Source organism: Ranitomeya variabilis, chromosome 6, assembly GCF_051348905.1.
Source record: "Ranitomeya variabilis isolate aRanVar5 chromosome 6, aRanVar5.hap1, whole genome shotgun sequence".
Taxonomy (NCBI): Eukaryota; Metazoa; Chordata; class Amphibia; order Anura; family Dendrobatidae; genus Ranitomeya; species Ranitomeya variabilis.
In genome coordinates, this window is record NC_135237.1 from 28,874,215 (window position 1) to 28,897,872 (window position 23,658).

General features: G+C 48.7%; 1 protein-coding gene across 1 annotated transcript in view; it reads right to left on the reverse strand.

Moving 5' to 3' along the window:
* GLCCI1 (glucocorticoid induced 1) overlaps positions 1-4,775 on the reverse strand; it is a 59,917-nt gene extending 55,142 nt beyond the window's left edge. Inside the window, 2 exon segments of the mRNA XM_077268117.1 lie at positions 4,366-4,501; positions 4,504-4,775. Of these exon segments, the coding sequence (XP_077124232.1) occupies positions 4,366-4,501; positions 4,504-4,662 (295 nt within the window). The 5' untranslated portion in view covers positions 4,663-4,775.
* Positions 4,776-23,658: the final 18,883 nt, after the last annotated feature.

Sequence of the window (23,658 nt, forward strand, 5' to 3'; positions counted from 1 at the left end):
TGTGGCCCTCTAGTTTTTTTTCGCAAAGCTGCTACTGCCAGCATGCTCCGACAGCTGCATCCTCCCCAGGCCATGTTGGGTGTACAGCTTTGTAATAGTTGTTAAGAGCACAGATCGGGGAGCGCTGCTCTAGAACTGTTCTAGACTCCCAGCACAATTACACCGTACTAATGCTTTCTGGGTCAAGGGCAGGTCAGAACGTGTAGTTCCGAGGGTCTGGAGTGGAGTACTGCCCGATCTAGTTATTCACATATCACATTACATACGCAGCTCCAGAACATCAGGCAAAGTTTCTGCTCCAGGACCAGCAACTCATCTACACCTAGAGTCCCGCGCGGCATTTCCCAAGCTCAGTCACAGAACCACAAGTGTATGCATGGAAGCAGCAGCTCGCCGGCTCAGATCTAGAACTTCCAAGTGCATGCATTGCACTCCACACCTGGAAATTCAAGTACCATCACGTGTCTCAGGACCACCAGCGCAGTCCATGTGTATGCGCACTGCACTCCATTCCTAGAAAAGCAAGCCACCATTAATAATCTAGAATCACAAGAACATACGCTGCACTCCAGATCAGCTCATTCACAGAAATGCACTCCAAGCATCTCTGATCAAAAAACAGTAAATGCACTCCAAACTACCAGCTCAGATCTAGAACTGCAAGTTTCAGCCCTGACCAAGAACTCTAAATACATGCACTGCACTCCAGGCCCCCAGCTTCTCTAGAACCACATGTGCATGCACTGCAATACCAGAGCTAGAACAAGTTTCTACACTGCACCCTGCTCTGTTCTAGAATAAGTGCATGTACTGCTCCCCAGCTCTAGACCACAAGAGCATGCACTGCACTCCAAACCCCCCAGCTCTAGACCCCAGAGCGTGCACTGCACTCCAGAACCCCCCCAGCTCTAGACCCACAAGAGCGTGCACTGCACTCCAGACCCCCCAGCTCTAGACCCACAAGAGCGTGCACTGCACTCCAGACCCCCCAGCTCTAAACCCACAAGAGCGTGCACTGCACTCCAGACCCTCCAGCTCTACACCCCCAAGAGCGTGCACTGCACTCCAGACCCTCCAGCTCTAGACCCACAAGAGCGTGCACTGCACTCCAGACCCTCCAGCTCTACACCCCCAGAGCATGTGCTGCACTCGACCCTCCAGCTCTAGACCCACAAGGAGCATGCACTGCACTCCAGCTCTAACCCCCCAGAGCATGCACTGCACTCCAGAACCACAAGAGCGTGCACTGCACTCAAGCTCTACACCCCCAGAGCGTGCACTGCACACCAGATCCCCCAGCTCTAGACCCACAAGAGTGTGCACTGCACTCCAGACCCCTCCAGCTCTAAACCCACAAGAGCGTGCACTGCACTCCAGACCCCCCCACCTCTAAACCCACAAGAGCGTGCACTGCACTCCAGACCCTCCAGCTCTACACCCCCCAGAGCGTGCACTGCACTCCAGACCCTCCAGCTCTAAACCCACAAGAGCGTGTACTGCACTCCAGACCCCCAAGAGTTTGCACTGCACTCCAGACCCCCAGAGCGTGCACTGCACTCCAGACCCCAGCTCTAGACCCACAAGAGCGTGCACTGCACTCCAGATCCCCAGCTCTAGACCCACAAGAGAATGCACAGCACTGCACTCCAGACCCTCCAGCTCCAGACCCACAAGTGTGCACTGCACTCCAGACCCCCAGCTCTAGACCCCCCAGAGCGTGCACTGCACTCCAGACCCCAAGAGCGTGCGCTGCACTCCAGACCCCAGCTCTACACCCCCCAGAGCGTGCACTGCACTCCAGACACTCCAGCTCTACACCCCCCAGAGGGTGCACTGCACTCCAGACCCCAGCTCCAGACCCACAAGAGCGTGCACTGCACTCCAGACCCCCAGCTCTAGACCACAAGAGAATGCACAGCACTGCACTCCAGACCCTCCAGCTCCAGACCCACAAGTGTGCACTGCACTCCAGACCCCCAGCTCTAGACCCCCCCAGAGCGTGCGCTGCACTCCAGACCCCAGCTCTACACCCCCCAGAGCGTGCGCTGCACTCCAGCTCTACACCCCCCAGAGGGTGCACTGCACTCGACCCTCCAGCTCTAAACCCCCCAGAGCGTGCACTGCACTCCAGACCCCCCCAGAGCCTCCACTGCACTCCAGACCCCCCCAGAGCCCCCACTGCACTCCAGAGCCCCCACTGCACTCCAGACCCCCCACTGCACTCCAGACCCCCACTGCACTCCAGACCCCCCACTGCACTCCAGACCCCCCCAGAGCATGCACTGCACTCCAGACCCCCCAGCTCTAGACCCCAGAGCATGCACTGCACTCCAGACCCCCCAGCTCTAGACCACCCAGAGCGTGCATTGCACTCCAGACCCCCCCCCAGACCACCAGAGCGTGCACTGCACTCCAGACCCCCCAGCTCTAGACCCCCAGCGTGCACTGCACTCCAGACCCCCCCAGCTCTAGACCCCCCAGAGCGTGCACTGCCCTCCAGACCCCCAGCTCTAGACCACCCAGAGCGTGCATGCACTCCAGACCCCCCCCCCCCAGAGCGTGCACTGCACTCCAGACCCCCCCAGCTCTAGACCCCAGAGCGTGCACTGCACTCCAGACCCCCCAGAGTGTGCACTGCACTCCAGACCCTCTTAGCTCTAGACCCCCCAGAGCGTGCACTGCACTCCAGACCCCCCCAGCTCTAGACCCCCCAGAGCGTGCACTGCACTCCAGACCCCCCCAGCTCTAGACCCCCCAGAGCGTGCACTGCACTCCAGACCTTCACCCCCAGAGCGTGCACTGCACTCAGACCCCCCCAGCTCTTGACCCCCCAGAGCGTGCACTGCACTCCAGAACCCCCCAGCTCTAGACCACCCAGAGCGTGCATTGCACTCCAGACCCCCCCCCAGAGCATGCACTGCACTCCAGACCCTCCAGCTCTTCACCCCCCAGAGCGTGCACTGCACTCCAGACCCCCCAGCTCTAGACCCCAGAGCGTGCACTGCACTCCAGACCCCCAGCTCTAGACCCCAGAGCGTGCACTGCACTCCAGACCCCCCAGCTCTAGACCCCCCAGAGCGTGCACTGCACTCCAGACCCTCTTAGCTCTAGACCCCCCAGAGCGTGCACTGCACTCCAGACCCCCCCAGCTCTAGACCCCCCCAGAGCGTGCACTGCACTCCAGACCCCCCAGAGCGTGCACTGCACTCCCAGACCCCCAGAGCGTGCACTGCACTCCAGACCCCCCAGAGCGTGCACTGCACTCCAGACCCTCCCAGCTCTTCACCCCCAGAGTGTGCACTGCACTCCAGACCCCCCCAGCCTCTAGACCCCCCAGAGCGTGCACTGCACTCCAGAACCCCCCCAGCTCTAGACCCCCCAGAGCGTGCACTGCACTCCAGATCCCCCCCAGCTCTAGACCCCCCAGAGCGTGCACTGCACTCCAGACCCCCCAGAGCCTGCACTGCACTCCAGACCCCCCCCAGAGCCTGCACTGCACTCCAGACCCCCCCCCCAGAGCCTGCACTGCACTCCAGACCCCCCCCCCCAGAGCCTGCACTGCACTCCAGACCCCCCAGAGCCTGCACTGCACTCCAGACCCCCCCAGAGCCTGCACTGCACTCCAGACCCCCCCAGAGCCTGCACTGCACTCCAGACCCCCCCAGAGCCTGCACTGCACTCCAGACCCCCCAGAGCGTTCACTGCACTCCAGACCCCCCCCCCCAGCTCTAGACTCCCCCAGAGCGTGCACTGCACTCCAGACCCCCCCAGCTCTAAACCCCCCAGAGCGTGCACTGCACTCCAGACCCCCCCAGCTCTAAACCCCCCAGAGCGTGCACTGCACTCCAGACCCCCCCAGCTCTAAACCCCCCAGAGCGTGCACTGCACTCCAGACCCCCCCAGCTCTAAACCCCCAGAGCGTGCACTGCACTCCAGACCCCCCAGCTCTAAACCCCCCAGAGCGTGCACTGCACTCCAGACCCCCCCAGCTCTAAACCCCCCAGAGCGTGCACTGCACTCCAGACCCCCCCAGCTCTAAACCCCCCAGAGCGTGCACTGCACTCCAGACCCCCCCAGCTCTAAACCCCCAGAGCGTGCACTGCACTCCAGACCCCCAGCTCTAAACCCCCCAGAGCGTGCACTGCACTCCAGACCCCCCCAGCTCTAACCCCCGGAGCGTGCACTGCACTCCAGACCCCCCAGAGCGTGCACTGCACTCCAGGGCACATGGCCTGTTCTCACGAGGCCCCTGCTGTCTGGTGCGGTCCCGCTCCCCGGTTGTGGCCCAGCAGCAGAGCCGCATGCCGGCGGGGGACGTGTGCTCGGCGCCATGCCGCCCTCGCAGGAGGTAACACGAGAGGCGGCCTCTCACCTCTGCTCCCGGGGACGCCGTGTTCCTCCTCTCCGGGGAGCTGCTCCTCCTCCTCCGGGTTCTGGCCGCCTCAGGGCTGCTGTGAGATTGTGCAAGCAGCGGGGAAGGAGGAGAAGGACTTGGGGGGCCCCCGGCTCGGTGTTACTCCCCACCGAGGCGGACGGGGAGCGGCTGGGGCTGCTGTGCAGGAGCTGGTAGGGCACGGTGGCCCGGATGGGCTGCAGTAGGCGGGCTGAGCCGTTTGGAGGGGAGCCGGAGCCGCGCTTCACTCGGGGGTGAGTGGAAGACATGACGGCGGCGCGATGCACGGTCTCCCCGCCACCGCCGGTGACGCAGCTCCTCCGCGGCCCCCGAATGGCCGGCGACTGTCACACAGCGGCGAGAGGGAAGGGGCGGGGCTCAAGGCGGCAGGCGGTGCGTCATAACCAATCACAAGACGGGTTCAGATCCTGACGTAAGAACCGCAGCCAATAAAATAGAAGCGAGGAGTCGGGGGCGGGGTCATGTGGAGGTTGTAGCGTAAAATAGTTCAATGACGTCAGCAAAGTGAGCAGCAGACGGTTCATACGCCTATAACGCGCTGAGGCGTAATACACGTGTCCTGTACAGTAATAATACACATATAACGTACAGAGGCGTAATACACGTGTCCTGTACAGTAATAATACACATATAACGTACAGAGGCGTAATACACGTGTCCTGTACAGTAATAATACACATATAATGTACAGAGGCGTAATACACGTGCCCTGTACAGTAATAATACACATATAATGTACAGAGGCGTAATACACGTGCCCTGTACAGTAATAATACACATATAATGTACAGAGGCGTAATACACGTGTCCTGTACAGTAATAATACACATATAATGTACAGAGGCGTAATACACGTGTCCTGTACAGTAATAATACACATATAATGTACAGAGGCGTAATACACGTGTCCTGTACAGTAATAATACACAATAAAATGTACAGAGGCGTAATACACGTGCCCTGTACAGTAATAATACACATATAATGTACAGAGGCGTAATACACGTGCCCTGTACAGTAATAATACACATATAATGTACAGAGGCGTAATACACGTGCCCTGGCTGTAATAATACACATATAATGTACAGAGGCGTAATACACGTGTCCTGTACAGTAATAATACACGTATAATGTACAAAGGCGTAATACACGTGTCCTGTACTGTAATAATACACATATAACGTACAGAGGCGTATACACGTGTCCTGTACAGTAATAATACACATATAATGTACAGAGGCGTAATACACGTGCCCTGTACAGTAATAATACACATATAATGTACAGAGGCGTAATACACGTGTCCTGTACAGTAATAATACACATATAATGTACAAGGCGTAATACACGTGCCCTGTACAGTAATAATACACATATAATGTACAGAGGCGTAATACACGTGTCCTGTACAGTAATATACACATATAATGTACAGAGGCGTAATACACGTGTCCTGTACAGTAATAATACACATATAATGTACAGAGGCGTAATACACGTGTCCTGTGCTGTAATAATACACATATAATGTACAGAGGCGTAATACACGTGTCCTGTACAGTATAATACACATATAATGTACAGAGGCGTAATACACGTGTCCTGTGCTGTAATAATACACATATAATGTACAGAGGCGTATACACGTGTCCTGTACAGTAATAATACACATATAATGTACAGAGGCGTAATACACGTGCCCTGTACAGTAATAATACACATATAATGTACAGAGGCGTAATACACGTGCCCTGTACAGTAATAATACACATATAATGTACAGAGGCGTAATACACGTGCCCTGTACAGTAATAATAACATATAATGTACAGAGGCGTAATACACGTGTCCTGTACAGTAATAATACACATATAATGTACAGAGGCGTAATACACGTGTCTGTACAGTAATAATACACATATAATGTACAGAGGCGTAATACACGTGTCCTGTACAGTAATAATACACATATAATGTACAGAGGCGTAATACACGTGTCCTGTACAGTAATAATACACATATAATGTACAGAGGCGTAATACACGTGCCCTGTACAGTAATAATACACATATAATGTACAGAGGCGTAATACACGTGCCCTGTACAGTAATAATACACATATAATGTACAGAGGCGTAATACACGTGTCTGTACAGTAATAATACACAATAATGTACAGAGGCGTAATACACGTGCCCTGTACAGTAATAATACACATATAATGTACAGAGGCGTAATACACGTGCCCTGTACAGTAATAATACACATATAATGTACAGAGGCGTAATACACGTGTCCTGTACAGTAATAATACACATATAATGTACAGAGGCGTAATACACGTGTCCTGTACATAATAATACACATATAATGTACAGAGGCGTAATACACGTGTCCTGTACAGTAATAATACACATATAATGTACAGAGGCGTAATACACGTGTCCTGTACAGTAATAATACACATATAATGTACAGAGGCGTAATACACGTGTCCTGTACAGTAATAATACACATATAATGTACAGAGGCGTAATACACGTGTCCTGTACAGTAATAATACACATATAATGTACAGAGGCGTAATACACGTGTCCTGTACAGTAATAATACACATATAACGTTCAGAGGCGTAATACACGAGTCCTGTACAGTAATAATACACATATAACGCGCTGAGGCGTAATACACGAGTCCTGTACAGTAATAATACACATATAACGCGCTGAGGCGTAATACACGTGTCCTGTACAGTAATAATACACATATAACGCGCTGAGGCGTAATACACGTGTCCTGTACAGTAATAATACACATATAATGTACAGAGGCGTAATACACGAGTCCTGTACAGTAATAATACACATATAATGTACAGAGGCGTAATACACGTGTCCTGTGCTGTAATAATACACATATAATGTACAGAGGCGTAATACACGTGTCCTGTACAGTAATAATACACATATAATGTACAGAGGCGTAATACACGTGTCCTGTGCTGTAATAATACACATATAATGTACAGAGGCGTAATACACGTGTCCTGTGCTGTAATAATACACATATAATGTACAGAGGCGTAATACACGTGTCCTGTACAGTAATAATACACATATAATGTACAGAGGCGTAATACACGTGTCCTGTACAGTAATAATACACATATAATGTACAGAGGCGTAATACACGTGTCCTGTACAGTAATAATACACATATAATGTACAGAGGCGTAATACACGTGTCCTGTACAGTAATAATACACATATAATGTACAGAGGCGTAATACACGTGTCCTGTACAGTAATAATACACATATAATGTACAGAGGCGTAATACACGTGTCCTGTACAGTAATAATACACATATAATGTACAGAGGCGTAATACACGTGTCCTGTACAGTAATAATACACATATAACGTACAGAGGCGTAATACACGTGTCCTGTACCAGTAATAATACACATATAATGTACAGAGGCGTAATACACGTGTCCTGTACAGTAATAATACACATATAATGTACAGAGGCGTAATACACGTGTCCTGTACAGTAATAATACACATATAACGTACAGAGGCGTAATACACGTGTCCTGTACAGTAATAATACACATATAACGTACAGAGGCGTAATACACGTGTCCTGTACAGTAATAATACACATATAACGTACAGAGGCGTAATACACGTGTCCTGTACAGTAATAATACACATATAACGTACAGAGGCGTAATACACGTGTCCTGTACAGTAATAATACACATATAACGTACAGAGGCGTAATACACGTGTCCTGTACAGTAATAATACACATATAACGTACAGAGGCGTAATACACGTGTCCTGTACAGTAATAATACACATATAACGTACAGAGGCGTAATACACGTGTCCTGTACAGTAATAATACACATATAACGTACAGAGGCGTAATACACGTGTCCTGTACAGTAATAATACACATATAACGTACAGAGGCGTAATACACGTGTCCTGTACAGTAATAATACACATATAATCTACAGAGGCGTAATACACGTGTCCTGTACAGTAATAATACACATATAATCTACAGAGGCGTAATACACGTGTCCTGTGCAGTAATAATACACATATAATGTACAGAGGCGTAATACACGTGTCCTGTACAGTAATAATACACATATAATGTACAGAGGCGTAATACACGTGTCCTGTACAGTAATAATACACATATAATGTACAGAGGCGTAATACACGTGTCCTGTACAGTAATAATACACATATAATGTACAGAGGCGTAATACACGTGTCCTGTACAGTAATAATACACATATAATGTACAGAGGCGTAATACACGTGTCCTGTACAGTAATAATACACATATAATCTACAGAGGCGTAATACACGTGTCCTGTGCAGTAATAATACACATATAATGTACAGAGGCGTAATACACGTGTCCTGTACAGTAATAATACACATATAATCTACAGAGGCGTAATACACGTGTCCTGTACAGTAATAATACACATATAATGTACATTCTCTCTATGTCCATATTTTTATTTTTTACTGATTTTAGGAGCGTTGTCTTGTTGCTCGTTATCATTCTTTGTATCCCCTCTAATGCAATGACACCGGATTTAATCTTAATTATCCAGACGTCTATTTTCAGTAAGCCAAGAGGCATAGACTATTATCTTTATGTTGACTTTTGAATTTATGTGTTTTTCTTTGGTTGGTTGGTTTGTATGAGCTTCTAACATTGATTCATGAGTTAATAATAATAATAATAATTTTATTTATATAGCGCCAACATATTCCGCAGCGCTTTACAACTTATAGAGGGGACTTGTACAGACAATAGACATTACAGCATAACAGAAATCACAGTTCAAAACAGATACCAAGAGGAATGAGGGCCCTGCTCGCAAGCTTACATCCTATGAGGAAAAAGAGTTGACATTTGTTGCAGCATATTATGTTGTTATCTTGGATGAAAGGTGACGCAAGGTAACTAAACAATAGATGTTTGTTAATATGTTGATTACACTTTGTACCAGGTCAGCTAGTTTGTTGACCTGCAAAACAGAGGAGGACAAACTAGGCCGTGCTAAGGCCAGCACCAGAGAGAGACTTTGAGAAAAACGGATTAACCTGGAATATACTGCAATAGATCCTTTGTGGGATGCTGATGCTAAGGCCAGCACCGCAGAGAGACTTGGAGAAACCTGGATTGCCCTAAAATACTGCTGGAGGAGCCTATATGGAGAAGTATCTGGAGCCCCTTTTATCCTTTCACTGCACTCTATCCATGTTCCTGGACTATTTAATCCTCTGTGTGGTGGATACCAGAGTAGAACCCCGTGACAACTGGTGGCAACAGTGGGATCAACAGAGCGCAACCCAATGGAGAACCACCCACAGAGTGATTACAGAAACTGACACATATCCAGTTTACAGGAGAGAGCCAGAGATCTGGGCCTGAACTACCAGGGACTGACTAAAGAGGCCTTAATTAATCTACTGGTGGGTGCTAGCCAGACCACCTACTTCTTTTATGTCCCTCCTTTTTTCTCCCTGTGGACACAACTTTTTTCAATTATAATTATACCTGGAGTATCCTCCACAAATAAAAACATTTTTTCGGTATACCAGTGTCCTGCAGCATTTGGTTGCTTCAGTAATGGTACCTTTATGTAAGTTTTGACAGCGCCTTGGGACCAGGTATGATGGCCGCGGTCCTTTAGTACTTCAAGAAGATGGCTGCCGATGGTGCGCATGCGCACTGAGACTTTCCCGACACATCGCTTCTCCAACTGTTGTCTCACATGCCCAGTGCACATGCCTAATGATGTCACAGGGTGTTACATCACCTGCATGCACACTGGGTACTGACGGCAGTGGGGTAAGCGATATCAGGTGTGCGGGGTCCGGTGTGCATGCGCCATAGTCAGCGGTGCCGTCTGAGTCCCATAGCTTGTCAGAGACAGGACGCTATCACCATCCCCCTTTGATAAAGGGAGCACGCGAAACGCGCGTCAGGGGCCCGGGGGGAGGCTGTTGTGAGTACGGACCTACGATGGGTAAACATTTAACTCATTACAGTGGTATATGTTTGAGAAACACATGGGTGCTCTCCATAAATTCCATATGACTACTATTTTGTGATGTCACATGAGTACCCTTTTTCTTGAGCACTCCAATGTGTTTGCATATTTTTCTCTGCTTGCCCAAGTCTCACGTTGGACCTGCCGCCTTTCCTCAGTATACTGGAATGTTTCCTCCTTTCCCTTACTGATCTTTGCATAACGTTTCATTGTGATTTTGTCTGAAATTGATGCTGTTCAATGTACTAATAAAGGATATTTTTGTATTATAATATACTGTATAGTGTTCCTTGTTACTCCCTTTCTCGTAGCTTATGGTATTGTTGGAGTACTCCACTCTTGTAGTTTCATTATTATTATTGGGGGAGCTTAATGGGAACCTGTCACCCCCCCCCTTCCCGGGCGTTTTTAAGTAAAAGAGCCACCTTCTGCAGCATTAAGGCTGCATTCTGTGAAGGTGGCTCTTATGTTTTTGCTCCCTCCTAGCGCAGAAATATTAAGTTTTATAAATTTGGCGCCATACTTGTATTCTGTCTGGGTGGCACGTTTACTCCCCCGGACTCAACCGCCTCCCAGCCGTCGATCATCCCCGCAGTGCACCAGGTGCCGCCTCGTCTATCTGTAGTCACGTAACCGTTGCCTGCGCTGTGCTCTCATTTTTCGGGCAAGCGCCGTGCGCGCTGCCCTTCAACTCACATCACCTGATCTAGTGTTCCCGCTGTTTCTGATTTATTCACATTGCGGGGCTGGGAATCTGGCGCATGCACAGTTAGTATCTGTGGCTGTCCCCATCTCCCTTTGCCTCTTTCCTCCAGCGTTATGACTATCAACAGTCAAGCAATGCACACTAAAGTGAGGTGGCCAGAGGTCTGTGTAGACCTCATGCCATGCTCACAAGGGGTGCTTGGTGATACTCGGTTATCACTCGAGTATCACGGTGCTGAGATGTCCTCGTTACTCGGCGACTAATGGGCATTGCTCAATGTAAAACTTGAATCCCCGCCCCCGAATCTTTGGTGCCTGTTGTGCAGCCAATAAGCATGCGGGGATTGCCTGTGAGTCACTGTAATGCCGTAGCCATCTTGGTTGTGGCATTACTGTGATAGGCTGGCCGTGTGACATCATCAGAGGTCATAAAAGAACAGGCGCCTCCCGGTTCGGCACAATGACGCCATTTCACAGCTCGGTGATACTTTGTATTGGAGATAGAGAGTGCTTGTCAAGGCCTGTGTGTGCACAGTGTAACGAATCAGAGGCCTGTAGTGCTGATACTGGTGCTGAAGCTGAGCCATCATACTAACAGCCCTTCCAGGGGGTTACCGTTTGTAGCACTTACAATCTGCATTTAGCCTAGGGAGGGAGAGAGAGTCGCAGGAGCAGGAAGAGCGACAGAATCCAGTCTGTAGACAGGGATTAGGTCTGTGCAATCCATTGGCAAAGCTGCAGTTTTTTGTTGTAGGTGCTGGAAAAAATTTAATATATATTGAGCCATCAAGTATTATGTGCTTTGAGGTCCTTCTTTGTATTATATAACACACTCAAAAATCTTTTAAACATTTTCCTGGGCTACATTTCTCAGCCATACACTACTCCGTAATGTCGAGTAAATTTCTTCAATCTCTAAAAGTGAACTGTAGTGAAATATATATAGGTATGGATGTTTGACTAGCAGTAATTTAACATCTGTCCTGAGACTGCAGGTCTCACAGGGGTCACGGCATATGTTATCCTGAGAAGGCAGTCTCCTGTCTCCAATCTCGCCAGGGGACCTTGCTAAGAACCACGAAATGGAAACATTTCACACCTTCCGGCTCTTTTGAAGAGAGATACCAATTACAGCCTGACACTATCTATTTATGAGAAATGTTACACAAAGAGTTTCAGAGAAAATAATATATTCACTGGTGGAGTGGCCATGGTCCTGTCACAAACCAGCAATTATAATATTAACCTGAGCGGCTGGTCTAGAACTTTGACCTTCAGGTTGACTCTATAAATTTATGAATTAGGCCTACACACAAAGAAAGATGTTCACATGTGGGGGCAGCCTGGAAAGCTGATGTGGGCCATTCCATATTTCTCCCTCTCTCAGGGGCAGAATCCCAGAATTCAAAGTTCGATATTTCTGTAAGTTTTTTCTCTTTATTTTATCACTGTTTTTGCATATTTGTATGTCACTTTTTATTCCCATATTTTTATACCCTTTTTATTGTAAGAACTATACCTTTTCTATTAAAGCTTAAAACTTTAATAAGTCTGAACCTTGTATGCTCTAAAGAATCCATAGCCTTAAAGTGTGTGATCCTTATAATTGGCAGATATTAGTAGTAATATTTCCGGGACTCATCGCCCGTGTGTTCGGTGAGTGGTGGCAGCATGTATGAGCTGGGTGTGGCCTGTGATTTATGCTCCCTTTACAACATAGGACAGAGGTTGAATGCTGGACTGAGTGAGAGGAGATAGAATAACCCTTGCAGGCGCAACCCCAAGTCACGTGCTGAGAAGCGGGTACGTGACATGAACAAAAGCTTTTAAACATTTTGTAGGCTTAAATTTCTCAAACATACAGTGTTATGTGGTCTATGAACATTTCTGTGATCCGTAAAACTGCTAAAAAGCTTTTAAAACTTTTATAGCCCTCCATTTCTCAGACATACAGTGTTATGTGGTCTGTGAACAATTCTGCGATCTCTAAAACTGTGAAAAAGCATTGAAACATTTTTTGGGGATTTAATTTGATTGTCATAAATACACTTTTCCATTCTCTCTGTTACTTTGGAGTAAATCACCCAAACCGCTTTGATTGCTGCAGGTGAAATTTTTTTTCTTTTATTAAAAATAAACTTGGTTTCAACAGACCTAGTATTTACAAAATGCATAAGGTGTGAATTAAGGAATGGGGAAGTAAAAGTGCTGATGATGGTGCACACAGATTCCCAGTGTCACGATTCCTCAGCTCAGTGAGTGATTGCTATGCTGTTCTATGGAAACTGTCTTGCTTAGCTGTCTGTGTCTTGATTGACAGCTTGGCTATCCAATCCTGTGATGGGCTTCCTGAGCTGTCGGTGCCTTGATAGACAGCTCAGCTGTCCAGTCTGTGACTGGTAGGTGTGGGACTTTCTCCAGGTGTTCGGTGTTCTGGTGATTGCCCAGCTACTCTACTGAGCTGTCTGCCCCTGATCCCTGCCAGACGTAGTTTGTGCTTCTTGGTGAGTGTTAGCCTGATTCTGTTGCTCTGAGTTCTGATCTTCTGCTGCCTGACCCTTTGGACCGTGTTCTGACTATCCCTTTGTCTTGTCCTTTGGCTTTTGATCCGCTATCTCTTGTTATTGAACCTGGACTGTGACCTGACTCATGTCTTCGTCTCTTCCCTTGGCTACCTACATACTCTCTTGGTATTGACCCCAGAACGTGTGACTCTTCTGCCTCAAGGTCTGCCCTTGAATAGTGACTAGTGGGGCAGGTGTGACTACGCCTGTTGCTGGAGCACAAGAAACATGCCCATCCACGACAAATAGGTTCCTGTCCCTCTTTACAGGGAAGCACGGTACGCCACTTCTGAAGCCAGAGCAGTCCAAACAGGTGGTCAGTTTGATAGCAGATAATGCTTCCAGCAGGTTTGGCAGCACCACCCAGTCTTCCACACGGTCTAGTCTCAACAGCCTAGAGTCTGGATCACTTAATCCTCACTCTGATCCTCCTTCCTGTCAGGACTCTGAACATTTCTATTACCTTTTGTGCATTACTGCCCTTTTCCAAGATGGCGTCTTTGGTCTCATGTGCACTGTGTCTTCGTGCTATAAAACTCCACCCCAGCCTTCATTCTGTGCTAGAGTATTCTGCCTTGCATCCAGCTCCTGACCTGCTGCATACACCAGTTTCCAGTAATCCTCCTTCATCTGCTGCTCGTGTTTACTCCCATCTGCATTTGCTGGACATGTAAGCTGTTGCTGCTCTGCTTAAACCTGAGATTATCACTCAGGCCTTCCTGGTTGAGATAAGATATTGCTTGAACTGCCTTATAAGCATATCTATCTATGTTTGGACTAAAACAAGGACTTATTCGTGTCAAGTATCCTCAAGAATAACTGTGCTTCATAGACTTTCTGCATGATTGCATTTTCCTCTCAAGTTTCCTATAGACTGCTAAGCTGCATTTAATATTTACTCCAAGTGTTGTGGACTTGAGTTTCTCTCTGCACCTGTTTGAATCACCGTGTGATAATATAGACTTTACCACATATAAAACTGTGTCCTTTAGTTGTCTTGTTCCACACAAAGAGTCTCCTGAGTTATCCCCTATAATTATTACACCAGGCTTCCCAGGAAATTTTAGATGGAAGGCCCTGACTAACCGATTGGCTTTCTGATCTCCAGCCGGGACCCAGGATCTCTCCTCTGGTCCGTATCCCCTCCAGTGTATGAGATACTGGAGGGAATTAAGGAGTCTTCAAGAATCTACAACCCTCTGAACCTCATACTCCAGGCCACCGTCTACTAAAAGCGGAGGAGGCGGAGATGAAGGAGACAATGCAGAAGGGATTAAACAGTCGGATGGTCAGAACAAAGTTCAAGGTCAGGCAGCAAATGATCAAGCATACAGAACTCAAGGCACGGGCAGCACAAGCCTACTAGATGAATGTACATCTGGCAGTGGACTGGAAGAAGCAGCTCAGTTAAGTAGCATGGCAATCACCTGGGGAAGTAAACACTTGGAGACAGCCGCCACCGCCCAATCACAGATTGAATAGTTGTCAATCAACACACTGACAGCTGAGCATGCCCCTGTACCAGATTGGATGGCCAAGCTGTTATTCAAAGTACTGAGGGCTTCAGCATGCCCTTGTACCGGATTGGACATCTGAGCTGTCAGTAACTGCATCCCAGACACACTGAGGAGTGGAACCATGACAATAATCTGCTGCATGTGCACTCTTGCCCTGTGTTTTTCACTATTAAGGCTAGGTTCACATTGCGTTAGGGCGATCTGTTTAACGGATAATTTACTAAGTGGCACTAACGCAATGTATCGGATCCGTTAATGCACCCATTGCCATACATTATCGTAATGCATCATAACGCATGTCAAAATCAGCATGCGTTAGCAATGATGCGTTACTTTGTTGCCGCACCCTCGAATGCGGTCTACCGCGTTTTCGGGTACGTTAGGTCTAACGCACAGTGAACAGACGCGTTCGCTGTGCATAGACCTCTATTGCTAACGCATGCCAACGCAATGGTACCATGCGTTAGCGTGATTGTAGAAAAAAATATATTTTGGGTATCAGCATTAGCACATCCGTTTAACGGATCCATTAAACGGATCACCCAACGCAATGTGAACCTAGCCTAACTTAAATCAACTAAAAATACAGGGCAAAAATGCACCAAAATGCACCACAAAAGTGGCAAAAATGCACATTTTTGCAGCTGCATTTTCCTGCTATGAGATGCAGACATTTTAATCCACATGTGCACATACCCTTAGTATTATATTGCTCACACACACACAGTATTCCGTGGTCTAGAGGACATTTCCTTGCTATATAACCCTCAAAAGTCCATAGCCTGTATTAGTCTAGGAGACCAATACATGAAAATTTGAAAAGAATGTGCATGAGGCCTCCTTTATGTCTAATACAGGGTGTATCTGAGTCTCTATGAGTCCCTAATGGTTTTTTTTGCAGTTCTTGCTTTCATCATAAATTCAACTGAAATTACCTATTTTTTTCATTAAAAAAAATCAATTTAGGTTTACTTAAATTATATTTTTTAATGTTGGCATATATACAAGTCATTATACAGGAAAAAGTGTTTCGTAATTTTTTTTTTCCTATAAAATGCAATTTTTCAGCTATTTTTAATGTTTTATTGTCAGTCCTTAAACCGTTAACCCCCGAAGCTTTTTTCGTTTTTGTTTTTCGCTCCCCTCCTTCCCAGAGCCATAACTTTTTTATTTGTCCGTAAATATGGCCATGTGAGGGCTTGTTTTTTGCGGGATGAGTTGTACTTTTGAATAACACCATTAGTTTTACCATGTTGTGTACTAGAAAACGGGAAAAAAAATCCAAGTGCTGTGAAATTGCAAAAAAAAGTGCAATCCCACATTTGTTTTTTGTTTGACTTTTTTGCTCGGTTCACTGAATGCTAAAACTGCCCTGCCATTATGATTCTCCAGGTCATTACAAGTTCATAGACAGCAGACATGTCTAGGTTCTTTTTTTATCTAAGCGGTAAAATTTTTTTCCAAACTTTGTTTTAAAAAAATGTACCATTTTCCGATACCTGTAGCGTCTCCATTTTTTGTGAGCTCGGGTTGGGTGAGGGCTTATTTTTTGCATGCCGAGCTGACATTTTTAATGATACCATTTTGGTACAGTTACGTTCTTTTGATCGCCCATTATTGCATTTTAATTCAATGTCGCTGCGACCAAAAAAACATAATTTGGGCGTTTTTACTTTTTTTTCTCGCTACGCAGTTTAGCGATCAGTTTAATCCTTTTTTTATTGATAGATCGAGCGATTCTGAACACTGCGATACTAAATATGTATATGTTTTACTTTATTTTTATTGTTTCATTTTGAATGGGGCGAAAGGGGGGTGGTTTGAACTTTTATATTTTTTTACATTTTTATTTTTTTAAAAACATTTTTTTTTACTTTTGGCATGCTTCAATAGCCTACATAGGAGACTAGAAGCTGCCATAGCCCGATCAACTCTGCTACATTGAGGCTATGATCAGATCGCCTTTATGTAGTAGAATTGCTCACTTGCTATGAGCGCCGACCACTGGGTGGCGCTCACGGCAATCTGGCACTGACAACCAGAGAGGTCCACAGGAGACCTCGGGTTGTCGCGCCGACCATTGGGTGGCGCTCACAGCAATCCGGCACTGACAACCAGAGTGGTCTCCAGGAGACCTCGGATTGTCGCGCCTACCACAGGGTGGCACTCAGCAATCCGGCACTGACAACCATAGAGGTCTCCAGGAGACCTCGGGTTGTCGCGCCGACCACTGGGTGGCGCTCATAGCAATCCGGCACTGACAACCATAGAGGTCTCCAGGAAACCTCGGGTCGTCATGCCGACACACTGGTGACCCGCGATCACGTGACACAGGTCACCGGTGTGCGTATTTACGACGCGATTGCCGGAAACGCAATTTAAATGCCGCTGTCAGCGTTTGACAGTGGCATGAACTAGTTAATAGTTCAAAACAGCTGACATGACCCTTGAAAGATGTGGGCTCACCGCCGGAGCCCACATCAAAGGGAGGGATACCGACATCGGCGTACTATTACACCCAATGACTGTAAGTGGTTAAAGTGGAGTAAAAGTGTGACACCATTGTTCTCAGCAAAGATCTTGGAGTTAAAGATGCCTCCAGGGGTCTTCCCCATGCTGTTCTCGTCCCGCTCAGCACTTTTTCAATCTATTTGTACATTTTCACTGCCCCCTAGACCTCTTTGTATGGTCTGCTGGAAAAAAAGCTCGGCTTTCCCATTGACTCCCATTATACTCGCTACTTAAAACGAGCATGCCAGTGTTAGGAATTGCTCAGTTCAAGTAACGAGCATCCGAGAATTTTAGTGCTCCCTCATCCCTGGTGCTCACTTATTAAAAAGGGGGAAAGGTTGTGAAGGTATGAGATGGTGCGTGGGGTATCATTTTGTCTATGTTCAGATTTTTACTGACTTTAGGAGTGTTGTCTTGTTGCTCTGTATCATTCTGTGTATCCCCTCTAATGTGACAAGACAGCATTTAATCTTAATTATCCAGATGTTTATTTTCAGTAGAAAAGGAGGCAGAGACTATTATCTTCATGTTGACTTTTGAATTTATGTGTTTTTGTTTGGTTGGTCAAGAAGCACAGACTATTGTTCGTATGAACCTTTAACGTTGACGCTTGAGTTGAAGTTTGTTACAGCATATTGTGCTGTTATCTTGGATGACAGGAATGCAGGGTAATTGAACAATAAATGTTTGTTAATATGCTGACTACACATTGTACCAGGTCAGCTAGTTCAGCTAGTTTGTTGACCTGCAAAACAGAGGAGGACAAACTAGGCCGATTGATTAAATACTCAAACAATGACAGTTAAACTCATGCCACCTCCCCCCTGACCGTGGATGATGACCTGAAACACAAATGTGGGTATAAAGAGAGATTTTCTATCCTTCCTAGAGGAGAGACCAGTAAGATAGATCCTTTGTGGGATGCTGATGCAAAGGCCAGCAACCCAGAGAGACTTGGAGAAACACTGATTACTCTGGAAAATACTACGATAGAGACTTTGGTCAGCACCCAAGAGAGACTTGGAGAAACCTGGATTGCCATGGAAACACTGCTGGAGGAGCCTATACGGAGAAGTATCTTGAGCCACACTGCCATTTCCATCTCTAAGCGGACTCTCTGTGACTCTTGTTTCCCAGGGCAATTATTCTGATACTGGACTGTATCCGTGTTCCTGGACTATTTTATCCTCTGTGTGGTGGATTGTTTTACAAACCTTTCATTTTGCATGTAATAAAGGTTCTTGGGACTGTTTACTCATCTCTCACTCTGTTGATTGTGTGATACCGGAGTAGGACCCCGTGACATCTTTGTATAACGTCCGGCCAAATTGCACCGCAGTGTATAACATCCGGCCCCATTACCCCTGGTGTATAAAATCCGGCCCCATTGCCCCTTGTGTATAACATCCGGCCACATTCATAGTGTATAACACCCATTCCCATTGCCGCTGGTGTATAACATCCGGCCTCATTGCCTCCGTGTATAACATCCGGCCCAATTTCCCCCAGTGTATAACATACTGACCCTTTAACCCTTGTGTATACTATCTGGCCCCTCACCCCAGGTGTTTAACATCCATCCCCATTGACCCCCGGAGTACAACATCTGGCTTCATTGCCCCCAGTGTATAATATCCTGCCCCTCGCCTCTGGTGTATAACTTTCGGCCCCTCTCTCCTGCTGCACATCATCTGCCCCCCGCCACGCCATCTGTCATTACTAACATGGGACAGAACAGCCAGTGGTGCTGTAATAGGAGCCCCTGGGCTAACAAGTCCATCCATGACATTTTTTCCTCATTAATCTTCCCTCGTCACCTGTGAGTGATATTATTGAGAAGTGGAAAGAATTGCAGCAACTCAGCCATGAAGTGGAGACCCCGTAACATTACAGAGCAGGGGTCCTAGTGCTGAGGAGCAGGGGGCAGAAGAGTTACAACAGCTCTCCTGATGCCATATCTGCAGGGTCCAAACATCCGATGGTATAACATCAGCACAAGCACTCCGCCCCCGGAACTTCATAACTGAACAGCGGCATGCAGCCTGACATCACCAAGCACAATGCCGAGTGCCGAGTGATGGATCCCACTTCTCTATCTGCGTCTCATGGAGGAGTCTGGGTTTGGTGATTCTAGGAGGATGTTACCCCCTGACTGCATTGTGCCCCCTGTACAGATGGTGAGGCGGATAATGCTGTGTGATTGTTATCAGGGGCAGATTCTGATCACAACGTGTCCGCTCCTGATTTCTGTGAGGTTGTCAATGAAACCTTGTATGCATACCTCCCAACCGTCCCGATTTCAGCGTGACAGTCCCGCTTTGGCACCGGGGTCCCGCTGTCCCGCTTCGGGCATTTAAAATCCCGAATTTGCGGCCGCCGGTGAAGCCCCGCCCACTTCCGGGACGTAGAGAGAGCCCGATTAGTACCCGCTGTTCGTTCCGTTCCCTGGGACTGCGTTGTAGCCACGCCCCCTTGAGTTGCCTCACCGCCCGCCTCCGGCTTCCTCCTCAACTATAGACGTGGGCGGACTCTGAGGACAGAGTGGGCACCCGGACTGGTTTCTGGCACGGGGGCAGAGTTGTGAGACACTCCGTGTCTGTGTGACCGCGGGAGCAGCGAGCGGATCTCCAGACTGTAAGTGAATGTATGTGTCTCTCCCCCTCTCCATGCAGCGCTGCCCTGCTGCGGTTACAGCAGAGACTCTGACAGCATAGGAGGACTGACAAACTAAACTTTGTCTCCCCATGGTGCGCGCACCCCGCTCCCACTCTCCGCCTGGTACCCATCCATCGGATTCTCCACCAACCTGGTGCAGCACCCCTTACATTCTATGGGGGCTGCCACCTGCCTGCGTTACATTCTATGGGGGCTGCCACCTGCCTGCGTTACATTCTATGGGGGCTGCCACCTGCCTGCGTTACATTCTATGGGGGCTGCCACCTGCCTGCGTTACATTCTATGGGGGCTGTGCAGCATTATATTCTATGGGGCTGTGCTGTATTACATTCTATGGGGACTGAGCTGTAATGCTGGATACAGCAGTCAGCGGCGCAGCTGGATGACACCATTCAGCACCGTGGGAGTGGAAGCTGCCGGCTGCTGCGAGGGAGCGCGGTGAAAGGTGTTTGTGTGTACTGATGGAGAAGGCAATGATGGGGGTGGGGTAACCATGTGTGGCCATTATACTGCACCCAGCATTGTGTGGGGCCATTATACTGTACCCAGCATTGTGTGGCCATTATACTATACCCAGCATCGTGTGGGGCCATTATACTGTACAAAGCATCATGTGGCGCCATTATACTGTATGGACCATCACGTGGGGCAAGTATACTGTACGCAGCATCATGTGGGGCCATTATACAGTATGGAGCATAATGTGGCCAATGGCCATTGTACAGTATGGAGCGTCGTGTGTGGCCATATTTTTTTGTTCATAATTATTGTTAACGAAACATTGTGATCAGAAGTGCTAAATGGGTGTGGTTGGGGCGTGGCTAGTTGTGAAATGGGTGTGGCCTAAAATTTGCCGCGGCGCGCGGTAGGGGTCGTGCTGTAAGACCGAGGCAACATCCTACTGAGGCGCAAACCACCGGTGGCCGGAACGCTGAGGAAGTATTTCTATATACAGCTTCAGGCAATACTTCAAACCTACGGCAGGACAGTCAGTCTCAGGCGGGCTGTCTCACCTAAATCACCTATGCAGTCTTGGGGGGCAACTTGTGGAGAGGGGCGACTCTAGGGTCCCGGAAGAGCTCCGAGCCTACCCGTCAAACGGGTGCCGTCCTAACCGCAACATCAGGGAGGGACGGAGGATTAGCAGAACATCATCTAATCGAGTTGTGAGGGAACTTAAGAAACAGACACAACAGTTGTGGGGACTTTCCGTAAGCACAGCAGGAAGGGCCGCAACACATAGCGCTAGCAGGAAGGCACAGATTTCCACCTGCAAAGAGAACTCTGGAGGTGCCATTGGACCGGCCGGACTTGCGCAGCCTGGTTATCCGGAATCCGGACTGAGGACCCGGAGACCTTCAGTAAAGAGGTAAAGAGACTGCAAACTGGTGTCCTTGTTATTTACTGCGACCGGCACTACACCGCACCACTACCATCATCCACATCTATTATTGGGCGCCCCTCAGCAGGGTCACGGACCGGGTCTAGCCACCGTGACAACCCCAGAGCAGAGACTCAGAGGCCCGGTACCGGGTACCCCTCGGCCCTGCGGCAGTGGGGGCGCTGCAAACTTGGCGTCACGAACAGGATCTACTTAAGCCTGAAGAATCAGGTCATGTGTGCCTTGGAACTGTGATTTATTGTGCTTGGACTGTACTTTATTGCAAAGGCTGTGCTGTGCCACTTGCCGCCAAAATCCGCCGCCATTACAGCGCTGAGGAGAGCGCGGGAGAAGAAGAGGGGCGTGGAGTGGGCGTAGACAAGCTGAAGAGCGCGAAGGACAATGGCCACCCAGTCTAAATATTTCTGTGTCCTGAGGACGTGTCCGTCAGCAGCCGAGGTCCGCCTTCTGATCCTGTTTGGAGGGTGGAGACCATGGAGACAGGGCCGCCCACGAAAGAGACCGCGGGAAGAAGATACTGGAGAGGAGATAAAGATGGCGACGCCGGGAGCACCGCGTGGGGATGACCTGACTCGGCATGGAGCCGCATCACCGGACACAGCCTCGGAGACGCCATTGTTGCAGGGACTGGCCCTCACGGAACCATCGATGGGTCGACCCAACTGGCAGATGTCCGAGGAGTGTGTGGCCGCAGCCGAGGCCCGACAGATAGCACGCCGCTTGGAGGCTGATGCCCGCGTGCTCGCTCGGCTGGGTCAGCCCACGGAGGTCCACCTGTCTCCAGTGTCCCCTGCTCCTCCCAACCCGGCCGCGGCTGAAGGTACGCTACAGCCACAGGGCATGAGGATCTTGCCGGAGGCCGAACACCTGCGGCACTTGATGACGGCGTGGCGGAGCCGGCCCCAACCTGCAGCCCAGATTGACTTGACCAGCGTAGAGGAAACCCCGCCGTCACACTGGGGTGTAGTGGTGTCCTTTAACTCCCGACGCGGAAGGGGAGTTATACAGGAGATTGGGGAGCCGCTACAGGTCCGTGTGGACCGGGAGGAAGTGGAGCCCTGCGGAGGAAGGTTCGCTCGCGACCTGGAGCCAGGTGACGCTATGACCTACACCAGGTGGAGGAGGGAAACAGGTGAAGCTGGCTGGATAGCTCGGGGCGTCCAGCGGTGCGTCGCACTCCAGGCCGCTGCTGAAACATCCGAAGATGAACCTCCTGCCGAAAAGGCAACGGAACCTGTCCCTGCGGAGCAGCGGGGAACCCGGACCCACCATGTACCTTGGGGGCGTGCCGGCCCATCAGTGAGAAGAGCATCACGGCGAGGGATCCTGTCATTGCTGGGGCAGGAACCGCTCCTTGGATAGGCAGCGCGGCCCGTTGGTCTGGTGAGGCCCGGAAGGAAACCACCTTCTGCACCACAAGAGTAAGATCTTAAAACTCTGCATAATATGTAAATAGTTCTTCAAACTGTTTGTTTTTGCTGCTTTGATATTGCTAAAACCCGTCCAGGGTTAACTCTTAAAGGGATCCCTTTGTTGACCCGGGATCCCTATTGCTTTTTGGTTATTTTTCTACTTTTTGTTTCCTGTTGAAAAGAACTGCCGCCATCATGAACAGTGCATGATACAAACTGCTTGTAAATAGTTTGCACCTTCTTAAAGGTGCTCCCTACTGGTTTTACTTAAAGAAGGACTCTTTGCGAAGATACCGCACCGGAGCCTTTGCTGAGTATGGACTGGTAGCTTGAGAAGATGCGCTACCTCCTAAAGACT